This window comes from Gopherus flavomarginatus, chromosome 9 (assembly GCF_025201925.1).
Source record: "Gopherus flavomarginatus isolate rGopFla2 chromosome 9, rGopFla2.mat.asm, whole genome shotgun sequence".
NCBI lineage: Eukaryota > Metazoa > Chordata > Testudines > Testudinidae > Gopherus > Gopherus flavomarginatus.
In genome coordinates this window covers 9,628,030-9,649,960 of record NC_066625.1, presented here as the reverse complement: position 1 = coordinate 9,649,960, position 21,931 = coordinate 9,628,030, and the positions used below count along the sequence as shown (strand labels likewise).

Sequence of the window (21,931 nt, the reverse complement as noted above, 5' to 3'; positions counted from 1 at the left end):
GGCTGCTGCCTTTGTGCTGGCACAGCCGGACCCTAGGCCTGGAGGGGGGCAGAGAGTGACCAGGCACCCAGGGGCGGGCTGCTAAAGCCACCCAGGTTCACCTGCCCTCCCCAGCCGCAGGCTGGAGCCCTGCCTGGGGCTGGCACCAGAGGCGCGGGCACCACCCCTTAGCTAGCCCCGGGCCGGGCGCGGCGCCCCCGGGGGCTCGCCAGGCGCGCGTGGGGCGGCGGAGCGCGCGTGGGCGCCGCGGGGAGAGGACGGAGGAGGCGGGCTGTCTGCTGCAGGAGGAGGCGGGAGCGGGGGGCTGGGGCTGGGCTGGGCAGGGCCGCCGCGCACACGCTCCCCCCAGCGCGGCCCGGAGCGGGCGGAGGCTGCATGGAGCCGGCGGCCGGGCGATGGGAGGCAGCGGGCCGGCTCAGGCGGCCGGGCTGAAGGCTGCCGGGCAGGAGCGCTGAGGCGGCGGCGGAGCCAGCCCGGCCAGAGGTAAGGGAGGGAGGACGGGGGCCAACCTGTTGGGCAACGCTGGAGCCCGGCCCCGGGGCTTGGGCCCCCTCCCAGCCCGGCTCAGGCAGCGGCCCGGGGGCGGGGGACAAAGACCCCGAGCAGCGCAGGTTGCACATTGCACGGAGCTGGGTAAATCCTCGCCTGAGATTTCGGGGGCGGGGGAGACACAGCCACCCCCATCCGCCCCAGGTGCACCCCGGGCTCTGAACCTGCCTGGAGGCATCTCTCTTCCCACCCCTAAAATGCCCCCCCCCGGGGGGCGCCCGGCGGCTGGTTGATCGCTGCGGGATTCAGACCCCCCCATCACTGGAATTAAATCAGGGCTTTTCAAATCCCTGTCTGCGTGCACCGTGGGTGTTTGCGCAGCGCCCCCAGGAGGGAGGGAGCCAGGAGCCCGGCTCGTGGCATGGGGGTGAATGGGGAGCAGATGGAAGGTGGAGAAATCAGCCGCCTTTGCTGGCACGAAGTGGGACGGGCATCTCGCCGGTCCTCGCTTTAGACAGCCGCAGGAGAGCAGAGCCCGGAGCGAGCCGCAGTGTTTAGCTCCCTTCCAGCCCGGCTTTTCTAACCCTCTCCTCGTTCCCAGCCGAGTAAGGAGCCCACCTTGGGCTGCATGGCAGCAGCTGGGCTAGGAGATGGCAGAGGAGCGAAGGAGCTAGAGAGAGGGAAGAAGTTGCTTTGGGGACAGAGAGCATCAGCGACTGTGGGGCAGCCCAGTGCTGGGGTTTAACAATCCAGGCAGCATTTAGTGGTAAGGGAATAAATCCTGCCCGGACCTGTTAGAGGAGAGCCACTGTCCGCACCCAGCCAGCCCAAGATTTACTAGATTTTTGCTACCAAAAATATTTTTAAAAAACACCACAAAAGTCTTCCTGATGAGAATTGCTTCATTCTCCCCATCCTCTCAGTTCTGAGCCCGGGAAAGGGACTGGGGATGTCACTTGCCTAAGGCCCAATTCTTCTCTCGCTGATCGAGGTGTAAGTGAGCAGTAACTGCACTGATGGCAATGGATGCACACCAGTGTCAACCCACTGTGAGTGCAGCATCAGGCCGGGTGTTATTAAGGAATTGCATTGGCTGCAGAACAGCAAAGATTCCTTCCTGTACTGTGTAACTGTCCATGGTTCCCAGTTTTATTGGTCTAGTATAACGGGAAGAAGTTTAATTTGTGATAAGAGCAGGAGCGGTGCCAGGGTTTTGGGCACCCTAGGCGGGGGTCCTTCTGCACTCCCGGTCGTTGGCGGCAATTCTGCGGCGGTGTGGGGGGGTCCTTCCACGCTCCTGGTCTTCAGGGCACTTCGGCGGCAGGTCCCGGAGTGAGTGAAGGACCCGCTGCAGAATTTGCCAACGACGACCCAGAGCACGGAAGGACCCCCTGCAGCTGAATTGCTGCCAAGGGTGGCACCCTCCCAAATCCTGGTGCCCTAGGTCGCCTAAATGGAAGCGCCTTCCCTGGATAAGAGACTTTTATAATAGGCGTATTCTCCCAACAGGTTTTCTATTTAAAAAAATCTACCACGGGCTTTATGGTGGGTCTGGAGACCATTTCCTGTCTAGTCTTATCTGATTTGTTTCTTTTAGCACCAGGTGTTTGGTAAGTGGTTTTTGCTGTGTTTGTTTTTAATAATTTTAGCTGCTCTCATTATTCTGCTGAAGGGTGTTAAGAAAAGGTTAATGAAGTGTGACTTTCTCAACAAAAAATAATACAGAAAGGATCTGTATTCATCCCCAGGCCTGTCTGAGCTAGTCAGAGCTCTGTTCCTGGTTGGATGGTCTTGCATCTCTCACAGAGAATAACAAAGCACTGACCTGACAGTCAACAAAAAGGTGCTAATTCCAAACTCAGTTCTGTAAGCAGATTCCTAGCACATAGTGTCAACAACTGTTTCATCTCACCTTTAAAAGGGAGTGAAGCCCACTTAAAGAAATAACCCGTGAAACAGATCAGGAGTCAGTCAGTTCTGGTGCTTCAAGGTGACTGAGCCTTAGGGGTCAGTTTTCTGTTGTAATTTCATTTTCTTCAAAATGTGACACTCCAAGGTTGCTGTATATTGCCAAATGAAACCTTGCAAGCTTCGTCCAGTGCCTGGACCCAATGCATGAGGCCTACGTTTCTTCTGTGTAGGAGCAAGTAGCTAGATTTTTTCCCTCACCTTTCCATTCAATGGAAGTTCAGGCAAAAAATTCCAGGCCCATGATCAAGATGCTCGGTTTGGATCAATTTTGGGTTGCAGTTACCTTGAGTAGTTCAGCTGCTTTGCTCTTGTTGCATTGTCAGGCTGCTTGTTGGAGAGGGCACATGTCCCTTAGATTGTGGCTGGAGTATAGGACCTGTTGTTGCTGCTTTGACCTTTAGTCTCTGAAAGAACAACATTCACATGTCAGAGGCAGAGGCCGTGGATTATGCTATTAGCAGAATGGTACTGACTGGCCTATCACACAGATTCAGAGGATGCTGTGGCACGTTCCTGGAATAAGTAAATATGTTTATGGCTCAAGGAAGCAATCAAAGTTTGGAAGGACTAGATTCTGAGGGGTCAATATAACTTTCATTAGCTTGTGTGACATTGGGACTGCAACCCAGTTAAATAAGGCATTAGGTTTCTATCCTTGTTTATCCAATGTATGGCTTGTTGGTTTACCGTGGCTAAGACTCCATGAAAATCTTTATATCCTAGCAAACATCACATCTCATAATGAGACAGGAAATGACTGAAATTGAATTCCCCCCTGCCCCCCCCCCATGAGTCTGTTTTTAGGAACATTTTATTCCCCCGATGAGTGTGCCTAAAGCTGTGTTTTGCTGGAGCACCACTGACACCCATTGGGTGGTTGGGGTAATACACAGTAGACATAACTATAAATAAGGATCTACCCTTTGATGGTGTTTGGAATGAAATGAAGCTGGGGATCATCTAAAAGGATTTTGACCATGCAGAGAACTGTGGACATATATGCATGAACTGTTGCTGCATTAAGAACAAATATTCAAGGTATCAGCTGGTGTTGTCTGATTCCACAAAAGCCTCTTGGAGTTTTGCAAACTCTAGCCTCCCTGCAAGGCTTCTTGGGGTCGGGTCGGAGACTTAATGTATCAGACCCCTAATGGAATCACTGTGTTCCTGTTGGGATTCCAGATATGCAGGTAGATTTTTCCCCTCTTCAGAGCCATCATTCACTGTGGTAGCCAGACACGTGGTGCTCACCACAACGGAAAACAAATCAAACCCAAAGACTCCCAACTCTGGGAGGCATTTTCCTGCCTGAGGTGTCCTAGAGCACCATCTAGAGGCAGAGCTAGGTCCCTGCAACACGGCCCCAGTTAAGTTTAAAGGGGTTCTTCGTAAGTGGCCCCTCTTCATAGCAAGGATCGGTTAAAGCAGTTCCTCTTGCTCTCTGCTGGGCTCACAGGTTTGGGGTTTGGAGCCACCGATTTGGGTTGTAAATTACAGCCCTGGGAATGGTGGAGCTGGGGCCAGTTCAAGCAAATCTGGGTCTGCCTGCAAAGCCGTTCGCTTGGGGATCCCCTACTGAGAAGCGCCGATTCTCTCCCAGTCCTGCTGCAGAAATCCAGAGCGCCAGCCAGGGCCAGGATAAGGAGGAGATGTCCTGAGTGACCAGGAGCCTCAAGTTATGGTCCCACTGATTACCGAGCTCTCAGACAGTGTGAAGCAGCTGATGCTCCACATCATGCAGCCCTGGGGCGCGAACAGTAAACATCACACCAGCCTTCCAGCCTGCCCTGCGGGAAGGTTCTGTATCTACACTGCCCTCTACTGGAGGGAATGGGAATCTCCAACTCTTAGCAGAACTCTTATGTTGCTAAGAGTGTCTCCTTCAGCTCAAGGAGTAGGGCCTGTGCTTTCAGACCAGGAGGCACTGGGTTCTCTCCCCATGTTGAAGTGCTCCTTGATCACACAGACAGCATAGAGTCAAGCACAAAATTGCAGGAGGGCCACCAGTTTGTTACAATAGTTTGCCCTTTGCCTTCAGATGAGACTCTCAAATGCCTTTACAAACATTTTCTAAAGCCTATGAAGAAGGTATTATCTTCATATTAGAGAAAGGTAAACTGAGGCACAGAGGTTAACCAACTCTCCCAAGGGCATGCAATGAGTCAGCATCCAAGCCAGGAATAGAACCCTGCCCACTGCTCTAACCACAGACAGCATTGCCTCTCCCATGGCACTTCTCTCAGCCAGCGATGCTGTCTCGTGGCCAGTCCCAAGTCCTCTTTAACCCAGCTGACTGCCTGGTCTGGAGCCAAAGCCGCCTTGGTTGGTCTATTCTGGCCCCTGACTTGGGCTTTTTCATATTATTGTTCCTGGCAAAGCGGAGGATTAAAAAAAAAAACTCCTCGGATTTATTTATTGAAACTGAAGCATGTGACAGGCTGCTGCAGAGCAGGAGCGTGGGGACATTAAAGCCCCAGCACCAAAGCAAACCCCTGACAGCTGTTGCTGTCACCCTGACACCCAAGGTAGAAAAGCCCCTGGCTGTCAGTGTGAAAACCCCAGTGAGTGGCAGCAGCCCCGTCCTGCCGGCTTATCAGGTTTGGAGGCTTTCATTGAGGGATTTGCAGCAGCGATAAACCTTAACACCATCCCTCAAAGCTTGCGATAAGCTCTCTAGATAGCCCAGCTCAAAGCTGCTGTCTCTGCTCTTGCGTTTGGTGCCAGTGCGGTAGAAGCTACTGAGGTGGACGAGACAGTGACTGGACCTGGAAGCAAAGATATGTTCTGCAGCCTAGGCAGAACCCTGAGCTGCCAGAGGAAGGGGTCAGCCAGAGGCGGCTCGCTTTGATCCACCACACGAGGTGCTGAATTGTATACGATAATGCAGTATCCTTTAAGGAGTGTCCGTGGAAGGAACGCACCTGTGCAAAGAATGCAAGGCGATCTGAGGGCAGGCCTAAAGGTCTCTGCCGAAATAGCCATCTCTGAGCTAGGTCTCCGGGCAGTGGATGAAGGGGCAAGTGGGAGCGAAGGAGCCATTGGATTTCCTTGTGGCCCTGCAACAAAATAACCTGAGACCAGCCCGCAGTCTCCAACCTGCACTCCTTACCGGGTCCCTTTGCCTGTGCATGGGATCCTGGCACTGTCCTCTGTGATGTCTCTGCACTAGGAGAGACAGTCTTACTCAGGGCCAGATCCCCCGGGCCTTGCTCAGGTTTGATTCGTCCTAGCGTCCATCAGGCCAAACCTCTGAGTTGCCAAGCGCCTACAGCTCCCATTGACTGCAGTGGATCGGGCCCATTAGCTTTGAAGGCCGTTTGCTTCAGTAAGGCCCTCTGGATTTGGTCCACTAAGAACACTGTTCCTCTGCAGTGCTACCTGCTCAGAGCAATGCTCTGGGTCTGAGCTGACAATGAAACTATGCACAACCCTCCAGTCCCAAACTTCCAGCTGTTGTGAGCTGCTGTGAGAAATGATGCAGAAGCCCTGGCTGTTGGTGTTTCGCCTGAGCTGCGAAGGTGCAAAGGCTCTGGCAGCAGGATGGGATCTGTGTGATGGTGGTTCTTAGTACAGTCTTCCTGGCCTTTGGGAATGGGGGGGATCAGTTTTCCCTGATAGTCATTCTGTCTCTGTTAAAAAGCTGCTCTTGAGCACTTGGTGCTCTGACTCCGAGCCCATCTGTAGAGCCCTCGTTGGTGTTCTGCGCAATGAAATGCTTTGAGACCCAAGCAGGGGGGGTCGGGGCACTGGGCAGGAAGGTGGGTTTATGAGACGATCTAGTTCTTGTGAAACAGTCCCCAGGATGTGAGCACCGGAGAACCCCACTAGCCTCATTCTGTGCAGGAGAACCCCGTAGCATATGCGTGCCAGGCCCTGCATCCAGACCCAGCATCGCTAACAACAGTGCGCAGGTCTTCATGCCATGCTGCAATTGGACTTGCTCTGAGCTGGACACCCCACCACACAGTGCCACCCCACTGTGCAGTACAGCCATGGTAGTGTGGCAGCACCAGTGGTGCAATTAGTCCTTCAGAGAGCCTCAACAGCCCAGAGCAATGACTCTGTCACCTGACAAGCTGGCCCCTAGCTGCTCTGCACCCTCTCTGTGGAGTTATGCTGGGCGTTGTGGGGTAGGTGTGTAACCCATCCCTGCGTGGTGTGGTGCTCTGTGCCCTGCTAATGACTGCCCGTCCAGCTAGAGTTTAATGAATCTGCTACAGCCTTAGCTAAGAGCCCCATGGCTTTTAGCTCATGCAGTCGAGGATCATATCCTAAGCTTTAGCAGTCCCAGGTTCGATCCTGCCTGCCGCCAACCGGGGTCGGTTGGTGTTATAGGTGCAACAATCCATAAGGCCCTGCCGTGCCCAAGGAGTTTTTTGTGTGCATGTGGGACAGGGTGACGAGTGTGGGAATCACACCAGTACAGGCTGCAGTTACACAGTTCTTTAGCGTGGATGCAGCCCTTTCCATTCCCTGGTTCAGGTACCTGGGCCCTAACAGCCATGCAGACTGCTGCAGTAAAGGGGAGCCTCATAGCCCCTCCACTCCCAACAAGCTTCGCTGGAGGGGCCAGTGAAATCACACCGGCTGTGGTGAGCTCACAGCTGTAGTCCCAGCTTCTCCCAGCAAGAGTCACCCTCACAAAGGATGTGGACGTGCTGGCTGTTGGGGAAACTGCAGGTCATGTAGTGCTGGGAGAAGTCCTGGTGTAAGATCTGCTCAGAGCATCAAGAAGCAGAAGGCACAGATGACACCAGAGACAGAGAGCTCTTTTTACCAGGGAAGAGACAGAGCTTACACAGATTTAATTCTCTATGAGGTTTTGTTGCAGGTTCTTCTTTCACTCCATTGCTTCCCACCTCGGAGTCCTTCTCTGAACACTATCCACACTTAGCTGGCAGCCTTCACTCTTGTACCGCACAACAGAGGAGCGGTTCGGTGATAGTGATGGAGACATCTTTAAGGTGCCCCATGCTCATAAAATGGAGTTCTTGGTTCCATGGGTAGGTCTCTCCTGGTGTTGTCCACTGTTCTAGCTGAACAGCTCGAGCGGGCTCAGAAGGATGTGCTATTTTTCATACCACCAGCCCTGCAAACTCTGAGAGGCAAGCTGGATTCTTTCCCTCTCACATGTCATAGTTTATTATATAGTGCTTGTACTGCAGTGGCACCTGGCAGCCCGAGTCACGGACTGGCACCCCATTATGTGAGGTGCTCCACAAACACAGAACAAAACACCAGTCCCTGCCTGGGGAACCCCATGCTCCCCTGTGGCAAGATCTGTATTATTGGTGCTGAGGACATGTGAGAAGGAAGGACCCCAGCTTGTCTCTTGGCCTCTCCTGGCTGAGGTTCTGGTGCTGGAAGATAAGGGGGAGAAACATCTTAGAAACTGAGCGCGTTTGAGCCAAAAGTTACTGAGGGACAATGGAGAAGGAGCCAGGGTTGTTGTGTAATGTTGGTGTATGTCAGTGAGAGGGTGTGAATCGAAGTGTGTCTAACTTGGTGTTAGGGATGTGTTGGGAGGGGGCAGGCTATTACACCAGGTTAGTGTCCGTCACCTCTTAGTTTGGGCCTGCATGTGCCACTTTGCAGCGACTCAGGGTGGAGGGACATGGTTGCTTTTTACGGGTAGCCCAATGCTCATGCCAGGGGGTGTAACTAGGAGAAACAGGATGAGACCGAGCAAAGGAAATGGCTGTTTATCAGGAGAGACGTCCTGCCAGTGAGGTGAGGGAAAGCAGTGGGAGCCCCGTCGCTTGGGGCAGTTAAAACTAGACAGGGCAAAGCACTTCAGATGCTGTGGTCATTCTGGCTCCGGCAGGGGGAAGGGCCAGATGACCTCACAGCTCTTTTCCCTCACTAGCTACTGTACTATTTTGCATGGAGCGTTTAATGTTTTCCCTATGACGTATTATGTTAGCTGAGCCCTTGGCCCTGTTGGGAACAAGTCCCCAGGGGGTATCCCTTGAGGACGATGCTGGGAATGAGCTGATGGTGTGTTGCTGCCCTCTCTTGCTTTAGGTCAGCCACAATGGGCTCCGTCAGAGGAGATCTCTTCAAGGACATCAGCCCCATGGTGACCCCCGAGGGGAACGTGGTGATGAGCTTCAGCTTTGACAGCTACCAGCTGGAGGAGGAGGAGCTACAGGCGAAAGGGAATCAGGCCAAGGGAGTCCTCACCTTCATGGAGCCAGGTAGGGCTTGGCGGCTGGGCTTCACATCTCTCCTGGCTCACAAGGAGGGAGCATGGAGGAAAGGCTGAGGGGGGCACCTAGCGATGGCAGTGACAGACTGCTGAGGTGGCTCCCTGGATGCAGGGAGAGAAGCGGGGAGAGAGAACGTTGTCATAGCCAGTGCTGCCCCAACCAGCAGAACACTCCACGTATCACAGAGCGACGGGCAAACCCTGCTTTGCCCCCCAGACTTTGGCCAGGTGTTCAGATTATCCTGGCTTCTTGAGTCAGAAGATCTCACAGGGTGGGCTTTCTTGCAAGGTCTTCTGGCCAGGCCAGACACGCCCCTTGAGCAGCCGTTACCTCATTGTGGTAATGCTTCAGGCCCAAATGAGACCCGGATGCACAGAGACCACAGGACAAGGTGGAAATGATGACGACGATACGTTCGGTGAACTTTTTCCAAGCCTCCAGAAGGTTCGGTTCAAATCTTGGCCAGCGTCTGGGGCTGGTTCTTATTGTACAGGAGCCATTTGGCCCAGTCCTTAAGCATAACTGCTGAGTGGAGCCTGCTGTCCAGGCAGCCCCTGAGCCATCGCCATGGCCCGGACGTTCTCCTGTGGTGCAAGCAGCCTGTGGGGAGAACAAATTAATCCCAAAGCTTTGTGGCTTTGTAACTGGCACAGGGGTGACACACCCTCCCACATCCCCAGGACGGGCATGGGGATGCTGCAGCCAGGACCCACCAGAACAAGCAGGGAATTCCCCAACCGCATGGGTCCGAGGCAGTACGGACGCTTCTCTGCTCACTAGCCAAGGGGACATGACTGGGCCAGCAACTGTGTGGCTATTGGCTGCCCACCCTCCCGCTGAGCCTTCCCTTGAAGGACGTGTGCAGGCTTTGACATCCCAGCAGGGTTGGGTAAGAAAGGCCATTCTTAGGGCTGGGATGAGGAAGTGTGTGATTTATCATGGCTCCTCCCTCTGCTCTTAACCACTCCCCCTTCACTGCCAGGCCTCTCTGTGGCTCGTTTCATTCCTCTCCTTATGATGCCGGGGCAGTGGGGAGCCTGGGGGTCTGTGCTATTGGCAAGGCACACACATTACCACTTCCCTGTGCAGAGCCCCCGGTATTTTAACAGTGCAGACTCCGACATGTCGTAACTGCAGTGTGTTCCCAGATGACATGAAAGCAATTAACGAGCAGTCGCTCCCCTGGCCAAGATGATCTTATTTGAGAGTTTACTCCAAACATCTCACAGGCTGAGTCACTTGAGCAGGTGCCATTTGTAGGACAGATCCTTACCTTACCTCCACTGGGGCTAGTTGCATTTGCACCAGCTGCAGCTCTGGCCCTAGGTTTGAACCTGTGCCAATCACTCCCTGGACGTACACTGGTTGGCACGGGACTGCTTCATACCAGATTACTTCCATCCATTGCACATCAAAGACCTGGTATTCTTGTGCTGCCAGCGTCACTGTTGAAATGTCTCTATTCACAGAGTGCAGTTTAGCCAGGCTGGTGTTTATTTGTGGAGCTCCATAGGTGAGTCTGGCATTGGGCACATTATGGGAACCCTGCAATACAGCTATCGAACATTAATCCCGCCATTCACAGTTTGTAATAAAAAGGCTGTATAATCCGTCTTGGAGCTCTCCGACCCTGTAATGAGGAGTTAGGGATTGAGAGCTGCTTTCCCACATAGCCTTGTGGAGCACTCACTCCTGGGCCATTAGCTGGCCCTTTGGGAAGGGCTGAGATTTAATACAGCTGTTGCTCTTTTGGGGCCCCCAGATGTTCCCTTGCGAGCCCACGTGAGATAACAAGCAGGCATCTCTGCTTTGCTCTTTTCGGGGGGGTTCACGTGCAGAAGTGTGACTGGGCTGGGGTCAGTGATTCTGTGGAAATATGTATGGCTGCGGAGATAAATAACTTCTCCTAGTACAGGGACCATTTAATTATGTGATAAGAAAACCTCACTCTTTGCTCCCAGTGTGGAAGGCTGGGAACTAGAGGTAGGTGAACAGAGGCACGTGTTCACAGATCCATACGTATGAGTGTAGTACCGTTGGCTGGCTATTGTTAGAGACAGGATCCAGAGGAGCTGGGCCACTGGTCTAGTCTGGTTATTCCTGTGCGGGTGATCGCGTAGAATAATGGCACTGCAGCATCTCATGGGAGAGAAGAGAGTTGGAATGAATACAATGGGGATTCTTACTGAAGCTGCAAGACACAGACAGCGCCTGTCTTTTGGGAATGTTCTGTACCTCATCTCAGTGAACAATAAATCCGTTTGCCTCTCGATATATATCCCAGGCTGGCTGTAGGACTCTGTGTCCGGCTCTAAGCGGCCCATCAGCATAACTGTCACCTGTTCTGTCTTATTTCGGCGTGTAGCCTCGGAAGACCCCGAGCCCCAGGATCGATACCATGGGATTTACTTTGCCATGCTGCTAGCAGGGGTTGGATTTCTCCTGCCGTACAACAGCTTTATCACAGATGTGGACTATTTGCATCACAAATATCCAGGTGGGTCCTTCCCAGCGATGGTGGTTTGGGATGTCCCAGGCTCTGCTCCCTGGATTTCATTCACACTGAGCCAGGACATGACATGGAAGCTGTCACGTCCGAGTCCTCATTAGCAGGAGAATGCTAGTCTGACAGGCAGAGGGGAAAATCAGCCCGGACAGGCTGCTGATTTCCAGTTCGCATTTAACCTTTGAAAGCCAGCAGTCAGGATTCCTGATGTGAAATGCCAATAGCAAATACAGTCAGATTTAGTGACAGGAGATCCTAGATGCTGGTGCTAGGATGTTGAAAAGACAGAGGCTGCCAAAGTGAGTGTTTGTGTGTTTGGTGTGAGTCTGGTTTTGAAATAGGACTGGTCCTGGTCTCCCAGTTCTTCTGGATGCAAATATTTACAGGTGCTGAATGTCTACCAGCCTGAACTCACAAATGTAGCCCAGTTAATGAGAGCAGTATCACCCAGTGGTGTTTGTATCCTGAGTGCAAAGTGGAGCTATAAAAAATGTGCAGCTGCCCCACAAGCATCTCCTGTGTTGCCCATGGGGTATCTCTCCAGACCCTCACCCCACTCTCTATCATTCCACAGCCTTCTATTTCAGACAGTCCTGGCTGCCTATTTCCACAATCTGGAAAATGTTTCCCGTTCCTGGATATCCCTAGACGATGCAACCCTGAAATTGTTCTTTGCGGCCGCAGCTAAGTTACCCAAACAATGGCACGATAAACACTAAGCCTGGTTCAGCCCTCAGATAAACCAGAAAGGTGGGCTGGGGAAATACAGAACAGCCACCAGACCCCAAATTCTGTTCACCAAGGTGCCAACACAGACCTGTGATCAGCAGTAGCGTGAAAGCACCCTACTCGCCCTGCTGAAATCATTGCCCTCAGTCCGACGCTGCTCTTGGAGCGTTGCTGACCACCCTCACCTCTTCTGTTGCTCTGCAGGGACCTCCATTGTGTTTGATATGAGCCTCACCTACATCCTGGTAGCCTTGGTAGCTGTCATCTTGAACAATGCCCTGGTGGAGCTGCTGAGTCTGCACACCAGGATCTCTGTGGGTAGGTCTCTCCATTTCCTTCCCCTGCCCCAGGGTTCCAAACAGGACCCAAGCCTACCCCCACATTCCGGGGCTACCATATTTCCTTGGCTATTTTCCCATCTCATTGGTGCAAGCAGTCAGGCTAGCATTTGCCAGAAGGGTGGAGTCTACTCCCATCTCCAGCGCGTCTCCAGTACCTCTCCACCAACTGACCTGGAAAAAGGCTGCAAGTACTGAGATATCATTGCCCATTCTTGGTCCCTTCAGGGTACCAGAGTGTCAGTTCTGCTCCCTGCCTGATCTCCCAGCAGTGAGGATGAGATGCGTGTTATGTGTGCAGATACCTTCTGTTCAGTTTCCAGGGGAAAGGGGGTTGGGAAATCTGGGCTGGTCATGTACAAAGCAGTATCAGCATCTTCCATTCACCCAAGCCTCAGGCCACCCAGTCACTTAGATTTAGCCCAGCATCCTGTGTAAACACCCAAACTTCCAGCCACGCAGTCAATCAGATACACCATTAGCTGGACACCAGACATATGATCAGGCAGACGTTTGGACACAAACATCTGGCTGCCTAGAAACTCAAACATGATGAGGAACCCACATGTCGATACCTAGGATTCCATTTCGCCCTATAAGCAGTTAAATAACTAAAGCCATCTTGGCATAGATGGAAAGAAACGAGGGGTTTCTCTGGCCCCTTGTTCATGTGCTCTGTAAGTCCATCTCCGCCTCAGGGCAGGGACGCATTCTCCCTCCAGGCTGTTCTAGTGGCTCTGGCGCTTGGCCCATTGGGGTTTCATTGGGATTCCACAGGCTGCTGAACTCATCACATTGCTGTCCCGAGCCAGTCCAAAGGCTAGCTTCCAGCTCTGCTCTCTGCTCACTGACTCCCGTCTCCATCTTGTTCGCTGCAGGATACCTGTTCGCTCTGGGTCCCCTTCTCTTCGTCAGTATCTGCGATGTCTGGTTGGAGCTCTTCAGCCACAGGCAAGCGTATGCTATTAACCTGATAGCCGTAGGGGTCGTGGCCTTCGGCTGCACAGGTATGTGAAGACTGGCACAAGGAGGACAGGCCAGGTGGTTTTGGGGAGAGCAGATTCTTGTTTCAGGGTACAAGGCCTGCTTGAAAATAGAGAGGGGAGTATCTGGAAGGAGGAAACTGCCCCTCCCCTCAAAGATCCTATTTCCTTGCAAGGAAAAGCAGGAACAAACCTTCTGACATTTCTGTTGGGTCCATATAACTGAGCGGTTTGCTAATGGGCTACCTGCTGCTGCCTGAAACTCCAGATCCCTGCTCCCTGGTCCATGTCCCCGCTCTTCTTCTGAAGTAGATTTGTTCAGTCACTTACATCTGCTCTTCTCAGATCCCAGGAACACCCCGTAACCCATAGCACATGAAACAGCATGCGCACCTTCCAGCAAAAACCAGATGTCTGATTTGCATTAAATGGCATATATTTGCATAATATTATATTTGCATAAAGTGCTGCCTGATGGTCTGGGGGGCTTTCAGCTTCTCCTGGAACCCCCAAATACCAAACTCCGTACCCACCGAACCCATCCTCAATCAAACGTGCATCCCTAGCATCACCACGTCAATTGCAGTCAGTAGGGCCAGATCCCAAGCTGGGGTAAATCAGCATAGCCACGGCTGCTCCTTGCTTTGCCAGCTGGCCTCTTGGTTCTGTTGGGAAGTGCTAATGGGGTAGGGCATACGAGTACTAGGCAGATAGATTAGATAGAAAAGAACATGAATTGAAGCCGACCTCTTGTCTGGTGGAAAAAGTGTATGTGGGGAGGTTCCCCCTCCCATTTTGGGCTCTGTGAAGTGCCTGTTTTTGAGCTAAGGAGACACATTTATGATTTTTGAATCACTGCCTGCTGTTCCAGCTGTTCCAGCTGCTGAGTTTCTGGTTCGTTTTGAAAATATTAGTAACCCAAAAGCCATCAAGCCCAGTTGTTACTGCGCTAACCAAAGCCTTTTCCCTTGAGGCTGAATGCTTTGGAATAATGAAATTCCAGGGCCCTGTGCAGCTGCTGGGCAGCAGGACTTGTTAATCCCAGTGCAATCCCCAGGTGCATGACTTTTATTCGCCAACCATATTTCATCCCATAAAAACCCAGCCTTCTGCAGCTAATTAGCACTAGCTAGCCCAGGTGTGTTTACAGCCTTTTTATGATTTTCTTTATGATGCTGTTTAACACTCTGGAACACGAGTCGTTCACACGATGCTTCTCATCTGTAAACAACAGGGTTCAGTCTGCACCCCTCTCCTGCAAACACACACCACCACCAACACCTTGTTACAGTTTTGCTTTTAGTACCTAGGGCTCTCGTGTGCCAGAGGTATCCAAGACCGAAAGCTGGTGCCTTTCCACAGTATTGTTTTCTTATAGCGTTGGCAAGAATGAAGAAGGCGATTCTGATTCATGGAAGCGCTTAGACCTGCTTGAGTCCTTCCCCAGCTACAATGAGCTTAAAGTTAAGCATGTGCTTTCTTGAATCAGAACTGTAGGTAGGAAACTGCACCAACCTCTCCTGCTTCAGCAGCTCCAGGGACATCGGTAGGACTCCCAGCAATATATTTGGGTTAGATCCCCCGGAATTGTGGGTAGGGAATAATACCTCTTCTCCTCTCTTTTTTCGGTATGCCTCTCTCTTTAAGTGCAGCAATCCAGTTTCTACGGCTACACCGGGATGTTGCCCAAGCGGTACACCCAGGGGGTGATGACTGGCGAGAGTGAGTATCCTCCTAACCCAGGATTCTTAAAGCCTGCTAGCTGGCAGAGCTACTCGCAATTCTGATTAGATAATAGGCTCATTAGCCAGCTGCTGGCTGGCACCTTGGCCACTGCATCCTTAGTCGTACCATTCTCCTAGATGTATTCATTAGTTGGCACATGTAATAAAGACCTCCGGCATGACACAGAGACGACGTCTATGCTTGGAGCTCAGATGTGATTCCCAGCTCACGCAGGCATCTCATGTCAAGCTACTGTGCTAGCCACGGCAGCACGGGCAGCCATGATCAGTGTCGTGGGCTGGCCGCCCTGAGTACATACCCACAGGGTTCAGGCAGTTTGTGCTTGGGGTGGTTACCCTGTGCTGCTGCTTCCCATGCTGGGAGCATCTCTAGCCGACAGGGTAGACCTAGGCAGAGGTGGGTTGGATGTTCCATCCACCATAATGTCAGGTTCTTGGGGAAGATGCTGCCGAGAGATGTGACTTCTCCACGCTAAGAAGTCTAGGCGGAGTCCGCCTTGAGCAATCTGGTACCATTACGCCCAGAGCAAAGTCGCATACACGGGGTACGGCTGCGCTGAGGTCAGAGGTGTGATTGCAGCGTATGTAGACATACCTGAGCTAGCTGGAGTCTAGCTCACCCGAGTGCTCATAGCTGTGAAGCTGTGGCTGCCTGGACTTCAGTGCAGCCTGTAAAAGCACTCCTGGGACCTGGGGCACTTACTCGGGTGACTAGCCCCTGTGCTTCATTGTGGTTGGTAGCTAGCTCGGGTATGTCTCCACGTGCTGCAGTCACTGTTGCAATGTAGATGTACCCGCCGTGTTTCTACAGCTGTCTCTCTGGCTCTGTAGAGGGGAGGGCAGCATGCAGACAGCACACTCACATCCCATGGCATTTTACAGCGTGTAGAACAGAGGATGGAGTCTCTGCCGTGACCAGGGGTATGGGTAGGGGTGACCTCCGTCCCAGTTAGATTGCAGCCCACCCTCCAATGTACACAGCAAAGGCCTTCATTCATTATTAGCTGAGTCTTCTTTAGAAAACCGCTCCATCCCCCATTGCCAGCGTATGTTGGCCCAGCCAGCCCAGCAATCGCTCAGTCTCCACCCCTGCTTTCTGAGATGGCTCGCTGGAAACTGACCGGCGGGCTGCTCACTCCTCGGGTGCTGCTGTCCAGAATAGGTGTTAGTCTTTTCCTGGTAAAGTCAACAGCCATTGGCCGGGAGAATGGATTTGACATCCTGCTGTGCTCAGACCCGTTGGCCTTGGCACATGCTAGCAGGTGGTGGGCACGCTCACCACCTACCACTGGCAGATGCGCTAACTGATGACAGCTGGGGGGCTCTCACTGATATTTTGACTGATGGGGAAATTCGCTGGTCTTTGGTTGGTGTTTTCATCAGTGGCCAGCTGGCCCTACGCCAGACAGAGAAAAACTGTAATTAACAGTGGGCATGTGGGCCAGAAAGAAAGGCTGCCCTCTCCCATGGGCTGGGGTAATGAACAGCAGTGTGGTTGGCCTGTCCCTTCCGCTTACAAGGAGTGGCATGAAAACTCTGGCATTGTCCCTCTACCTAGTGCTAGCTCCTGGATTCCTTGGGGAAATACGCTGACTGGCAGAGGGGAGCATGCACGTGTGCGGCTGCTGCTAACACACAAGAGAGCAAAGCATGAGCATTGCCAGGGACTGCCAGCCGACAGGGCAGCGCCAGGTCTGTGTGGTGTGAGCCGATTCCCCTGTATTTCCTCCAGCAGTAGATGAGCCGTCTCCCAGCAGGGAGAGAGAACAAACAGTTCCTGTGCCTCACCCCTTTGTCGGGTAGATACCTGCAGCGAGGAACAAATGCTGCGCCACTGGACTCTCCACTCACTTTCCCTCACTGCAGCTAACTCCAAAGCAAACAAGGCCGGGACCAGGTGCCTGTTCTCCTGTGTTGCTGGGGGAAGTACTAGGGAATCAGCTTTACTGACAGAAATCATCTCGGCTCACAGAGTAGCTGCTGGCTCACATCAGTTCTCAGTTCTCATTCCATCCAGCCCACACCAGCCTACTCGCCATGCCAAGACAGGCCTGGCCTGGCCACCGAGTCACATCTTGGGTTCTGTCCTTGTCAGTGGGTTTCAGACCCGCTCCAGCATGGCTCTGCAGCCCTGGCCATTAAGCTGCGCACTGTCCCTGGACCCCCTGTGCCAATGGGCCTGCTTGTGCTCTCTTCTGCTCAGGCACTGCAGGGGTGATCATCTCCCTCAGCCGCATTTTCACCAAACTCCTCCTGTCGGACGAGAAGGAGAACACCATCATCTTCTTCTTCATCTCCATCGGCATCGAGCTCATGTGCTTCATTCTCCACCTGCTGGTGAAGCGCACCCATTTCGTCCGGTACTACACCACCTGCTCCCGAGAGGGCGCTCCTGCGGGCAAAGGGGTCCCAGACCACGACACCGGATACAGGGTTCACCACGACGTCACTGCAGAGGACATCAGATTCGTAAGTCTCTCTTTCTGTGCTATGTAGGCGGGTGTGCCAGGGCTTTTAGATCTCACTGGAGTCCTGCTGCCTCTGACCTGGGCCTCCTGCTGCTGGCCTGAAGCTGCTGTGCTGGGGAAGCTATCTCCTAGGGAAGGCCTGACAAAGGTGTACAAACATATGCTGGTTTGGTCCAGTTGGCCTTTTGATGCAGAATCCAGAACTAGGTTAGAACTCGGAGCACAGCATCTGCCCTCAGACCCAGAAAAGCAGCAAGGTGGGCCCATGGGAGCAGCTCCAACCAGTGGTGTCAGTTGTTTGGCATGAGAACCATGCTTTGCTTCTCATCACGGTCTGTCTGCCACACAAGTCCCTGCCGAAGGGCATTAGCAGGGCTCCTTCTTCAGCTTCGCAGGCAGAGTAATAGGCTAGAAATGCAGCACTCCGAGCTCTAGCCCATCACAGACGATGTTCATGAATGAGTGTGATCATTGGCCTGCATCTCAGTTGGCTTTAGGACCGAGGTTGCCACCCTGTCGCCGGTTCAGCGCTTTCTGGTAGGCCACCTGATCTCTGCACTCTGGCCCCTGCTCTTTGCTTGTAGCTGTGACATTAAGACATTAAAAAGATATTTAAGATTTTCTTACCATTACTGTCCTGTGCAAACAATTGCTGAGGTTGCCACAGGGATGGTACACAATTGGGCATGGGAGGGGAGGTGGGCTGTGCAGCCCGGAATGGGAGAGGAGATGGGCCTACAAGACAACCTACTTTCCGTAGTTGTGCACACTATGGAAAAACGTGAGCGCCCCTCTTTTAGGAGGTATGTGGCGCCCTCTACTGGTGCATAGGTACAGAGAGAAGCTGAAATATTGTCTATAAAGCTGTACAATAAAGGTGAGTGTCCTAGCATGGCACATAAACTGAATGCTCAGTCTAACCCGTATTTCCCTCTGCCCTCACTGGGTGAAGTGTATTAGAGCCACTGACCTCATCCATTCTGGCTTTGCTAGTGACAGCTGGACGGTCTTACATCAAGCCGGATAAGTTCCCAGAGTCTTTCCCCCTCCTCCCACTGAGCTTTTCTTTGCAAAATACCCCCTGGCTCAATGCTACCCAGATCCCTCTTGTGCTTTCCCCAGGAAAATCGGCCTTGTGGGCAGGTGGGCTCCCCTTCGGGCAGCCTGGGGCATGAAGCTGAGCTGGCTGGCAGCGGCACCTACGTGAGGTTTGACGTCCCTCGACCAAGAATCAAAAGGAGCTGGCCCAGCTTCCGAGGTAGGACGCCAGTGTCCAGCTGCAGGAACCTGCTAGCCGGGCTGTCCAGACCCTCCCTGACACTCACTGGTCCCACTCTCACTTAAAGGGGCTTTCAGAGGCTGCCATTTAAAGTGGAACTGTCACCTTTTTATAGTACTGCGTCCGCTTGAGCGTTTCTGTCGTGTCGTTGTGGGAGGAAGGATATTCCTTTACTAAAGGCTCAGGACATCTGGGGTCAGCTCCTCCTTCACCACAGCATTTTGATGTGACCTTGGGCAAGTCACTTATTCTCTGTATGCCTCGGCTCCATCTTCACAAAGGGGGTGAAAACGTGCCCCTAGTTCATCAGTGTGTGCGAGGCACTCAGAGGTTACTGTGATGGCAGCCATAGACGTCTATCCCTAGGATAGACCTTCCACCCCCAAACGCTTCGTGCTCTAGATATACACAACATCTCTGAGATGCAGCTGTCTCTGGTGTGGGAGGTGGAATCTATCCAACACATCACGCTGTGGAGGCAGAGAAACTTTTAGGCCAAAGTGAGGTAATCTCATGGTATCCCATGATGCACATCACAGGGAGTCTGAGGCAACATTTCTGCCAAGCACTGGACATAAAATAACACTGCCAGCTACCGTAGTCTCTCTCGCTTGTTTGCCCTCACGGGGGCAGGGGAGGACAAGGAGGTCACAGCTAGTGTAAGTTAGCTATTCCCTGGAGTTGCAGCTGTGGCATGTACACAATGTGTGGAATGACAGCATTCATACCGCTCTAGTGTCCGATGGAAATCAGAGAGACTGCTTAGGTAGCCTGCTGGATTCAGCCCTGAGTTCTGCTGAAGTCATTTGAACAGCAATGGAGTCTGGCACCGACAAATGGGTTTCCAATGTGGGAGATGGGGTCAGAGTTCTGAGGACAGAAGCCAGTGTGGTCTTCTGGATTGATATGTCTCTGCCGCATGCCGGGAAAGCATCTGTTCACGTGCAGAACTATTCAGTGCCTTTGTGAGCACCCCTAGACCCGGGCGAAGGCTGGCGAAGCTGAACCACTCACTGCCTTGCTGTGCAGGGGCGAGAGCATGGGTTTAGTAATAAGCTGAAGAGTTGTTTTGGTGTCCTCCTCCAGACATGATGCTCCATCGCTACGTTGTCTCCAGGGTGATCTGGGCCTACATGCTTTCCATAGCCATGACCTACTTCATCACATTGTGCCTCTTTCCTGGGCTGGAGTCAGAGATCCGCAACTGCACTCTTGGGGAGTGGCTCCCCATCTTAATCATGGCTGTCTTCAACCTCTCGGACTTTGTAGGCAAGGTAGGAGGGGTCCTGGCTAGACTTCCTGTGCAGGCTTCCTTGGGGAGGGTGGGTAGCCATTGAGGTGCCAGATGAGCAGTAGGTTACTAAGGAACAGGTCTCGTCTGATGGCCAATCTACCCCTGCCGTGGAAGAGAAATGGGAGTCAAATGCCCAGGTTCAGGCCATGGGCTTGGAGTGGCTCATGACTTCCTGCAGTGCATATTTTTACAGACTTTGTCTTCCCTCCTCTGCTATTAGAAAACCAATCCGTTAGAACCGGGTTTTCTGCTGATCTGGTGTGTTATTAAGGATGTGGTTGGTGTGTGTTTGGGCTGAGGGTCTGGTCTAAATGGCATTGGATTGTTACTGAGAATGGGCTAAATTTGGATTCCTTCAGATGCCGCAGTAGAGACCTGTTTGTTTCCAGTGACTTTTTTGCTCTGAAACAATCACTCAGTCTAGGCCGGCTTCCTGAACAGCCTCGCATTTTATTGATCTAGATTTTACTCCAGAAGTCGCTTTACTTTGCAACACAATGGGACTTTCCCTCTGTGTTTTAGATCCTGGCTGCCTTGCCTTATGACTGGAGAGGGACCCACCTTCTCATCTACTCCTGCCTGCGAGTGATTTTCATTCCCCTCTTTATAATGTGCGTGTACCCCAGTGGGAAACCCACCTTCAGCCACCCTGCTTGGCCTTGCATCTTCTCCCTCCTCATGGGGATCACCAATGGGTACTTCGGCAGCGTACCCATGATCCTAGCTGCTGGCAAAGTGAGCCCGGAGCAGCGGGAACTGGCAGGTAGGAGGAATAATGTGTTGACACATGCCAGCCGCTCATGGGAACCGTGTAGGGAGGTAGGGACAGTGCTGGCTAGACCCACAACATCACATGTTCCATTTGTGTTTCCCACGGTCAGAAGGGGACTAGGCTGTACTGCCACACCCTTGTCACTGCTCCCGCCTTCGGGCCCATCTGCACTACAGGTGCAGCTGAGTTCTTAGCTGGGCTAACACATGGCCACACACCCCAGGGCTAGCAGGTGGCTCCTAACCAGATAGTGTGCTGTGGTTTGCCATTGTTCATGACCCTGTAACATGGTTGGCACCTGCATTTCATGTGGCTGGGCCCTGCCACTATAACCGAATTAGTAAGTCCCCCAACTTCCCATGTGTGTGCATGAGAGGGGATTTCCCATGCTGCTTCAGCTGCATTGCCCCAAGTGCACCTGGAAGCAGCAGCTGAGGCAGCACAGAAGATTGCTCAGATGTACCCAGAATGCATTGCTGCAGACATTGCTGTGGGATGTGGTAGGTGTGGGCAGCCAGTGGGGGGAAAGATGCTGTGTGCATGGAACCAGGTCCCATCCCGGTTACATGTACACAGCTCTCAGTAGTGTGGAGAGACCCTTACTGCAGCAGGGAGAGACCAGTTGTGCCTGGGTGGGGATAGAGGACGAGGTTGGATCACTCCCAAATATTAAACGGGTGCAGGTTGGAAACAGGCCTCAATGGGCGGTCAGGTCCCTCTCCTGTTCCTTGTTATCCCTGCAAGAGCCCCCAGGCTCAGAGAGCTTCAGGCCAGAGCCATACAAAGCTTGGCGATGCACCTACGTGCCAACTGCCCTGCATGTCGTTCTGCAAGCAGCACTGGCACAGAGAGCGACTTACCCAGTGGTGCCAGCCCAGTAAGAGAGTCATTCCCCAGAAGCCCGGTTTCTAAGATCACCTATGCTTGGGCTCTCTCTCGGGCTGAACTGAGTCCAGGAGAGGGGCAGGAGGTCAACGCAGGTGTGAGGATCCTGCTGTCCCTTTGGGGTGGGTGGCACCATTTTGGCCCTGGTCGAGTTCCCGTCCTGGTGGCTGCCTCCTGCCCATGCTGATCCAATTCCTGCTCTAAGGGTCCACTGTGGAGCCAGAACGCTGCACCCCATACACTGCAGAGCACAAACCAGTAAC

General features: G+C 52.9%; 1 protein-coding gene across 2 annotated transcripts in view; it reads left to right on the top strand.

Annotated features, from left to right (window-relative positions):
* Positions 1–412: 412 nt before the first annotated feature.
* Positions 413–21,931, top strand: part of SLC29A4 (solute carrier family 29 member 4) — a 30,587-nt gene continuing 9,068 nt past the window's right edge. For both annotated transcript variants that reach the window (XM_050966572.1, XM_050966571.1), the window contains exons 1-10: positions 413–483; positions 8,485–8,657; positions 11,035–11,166; positions 12,109–12,222; positions 13,121–13,249; positions 14,873–14,947; positions 17,174–17,439; positions 18,561–18,696; positions 19,804–19,991; positions 20,534–20,774. In XM_050966572.1, coding sequence (XP_050822529.1) covers positions 8,495–8,657; positions 11,035–11,166; positions 12,109–12,222; positions 13,121–13,249; positions 14,873–14,947; positions 17,174–17,439; positions 18,561–18,696; positions 19,804–19,991; positions 20,534–20,774 — 1,444 coding nt within the window. In that variant the 5' untranslated portion in view covers positions 413–483; positions 8,485–8,494. The remainder of the gene's footprint in view (positions 484–8,484; positions 8,658–11,034; positions 11,167–12,108; positions 12,223–13,120; positions 13,250–14,872; positions 14,948–17,173; positions 17,440–18,560; positions 18,697–19,803; positions 19,992–20,533; positions 20,775–21,931) is intronic.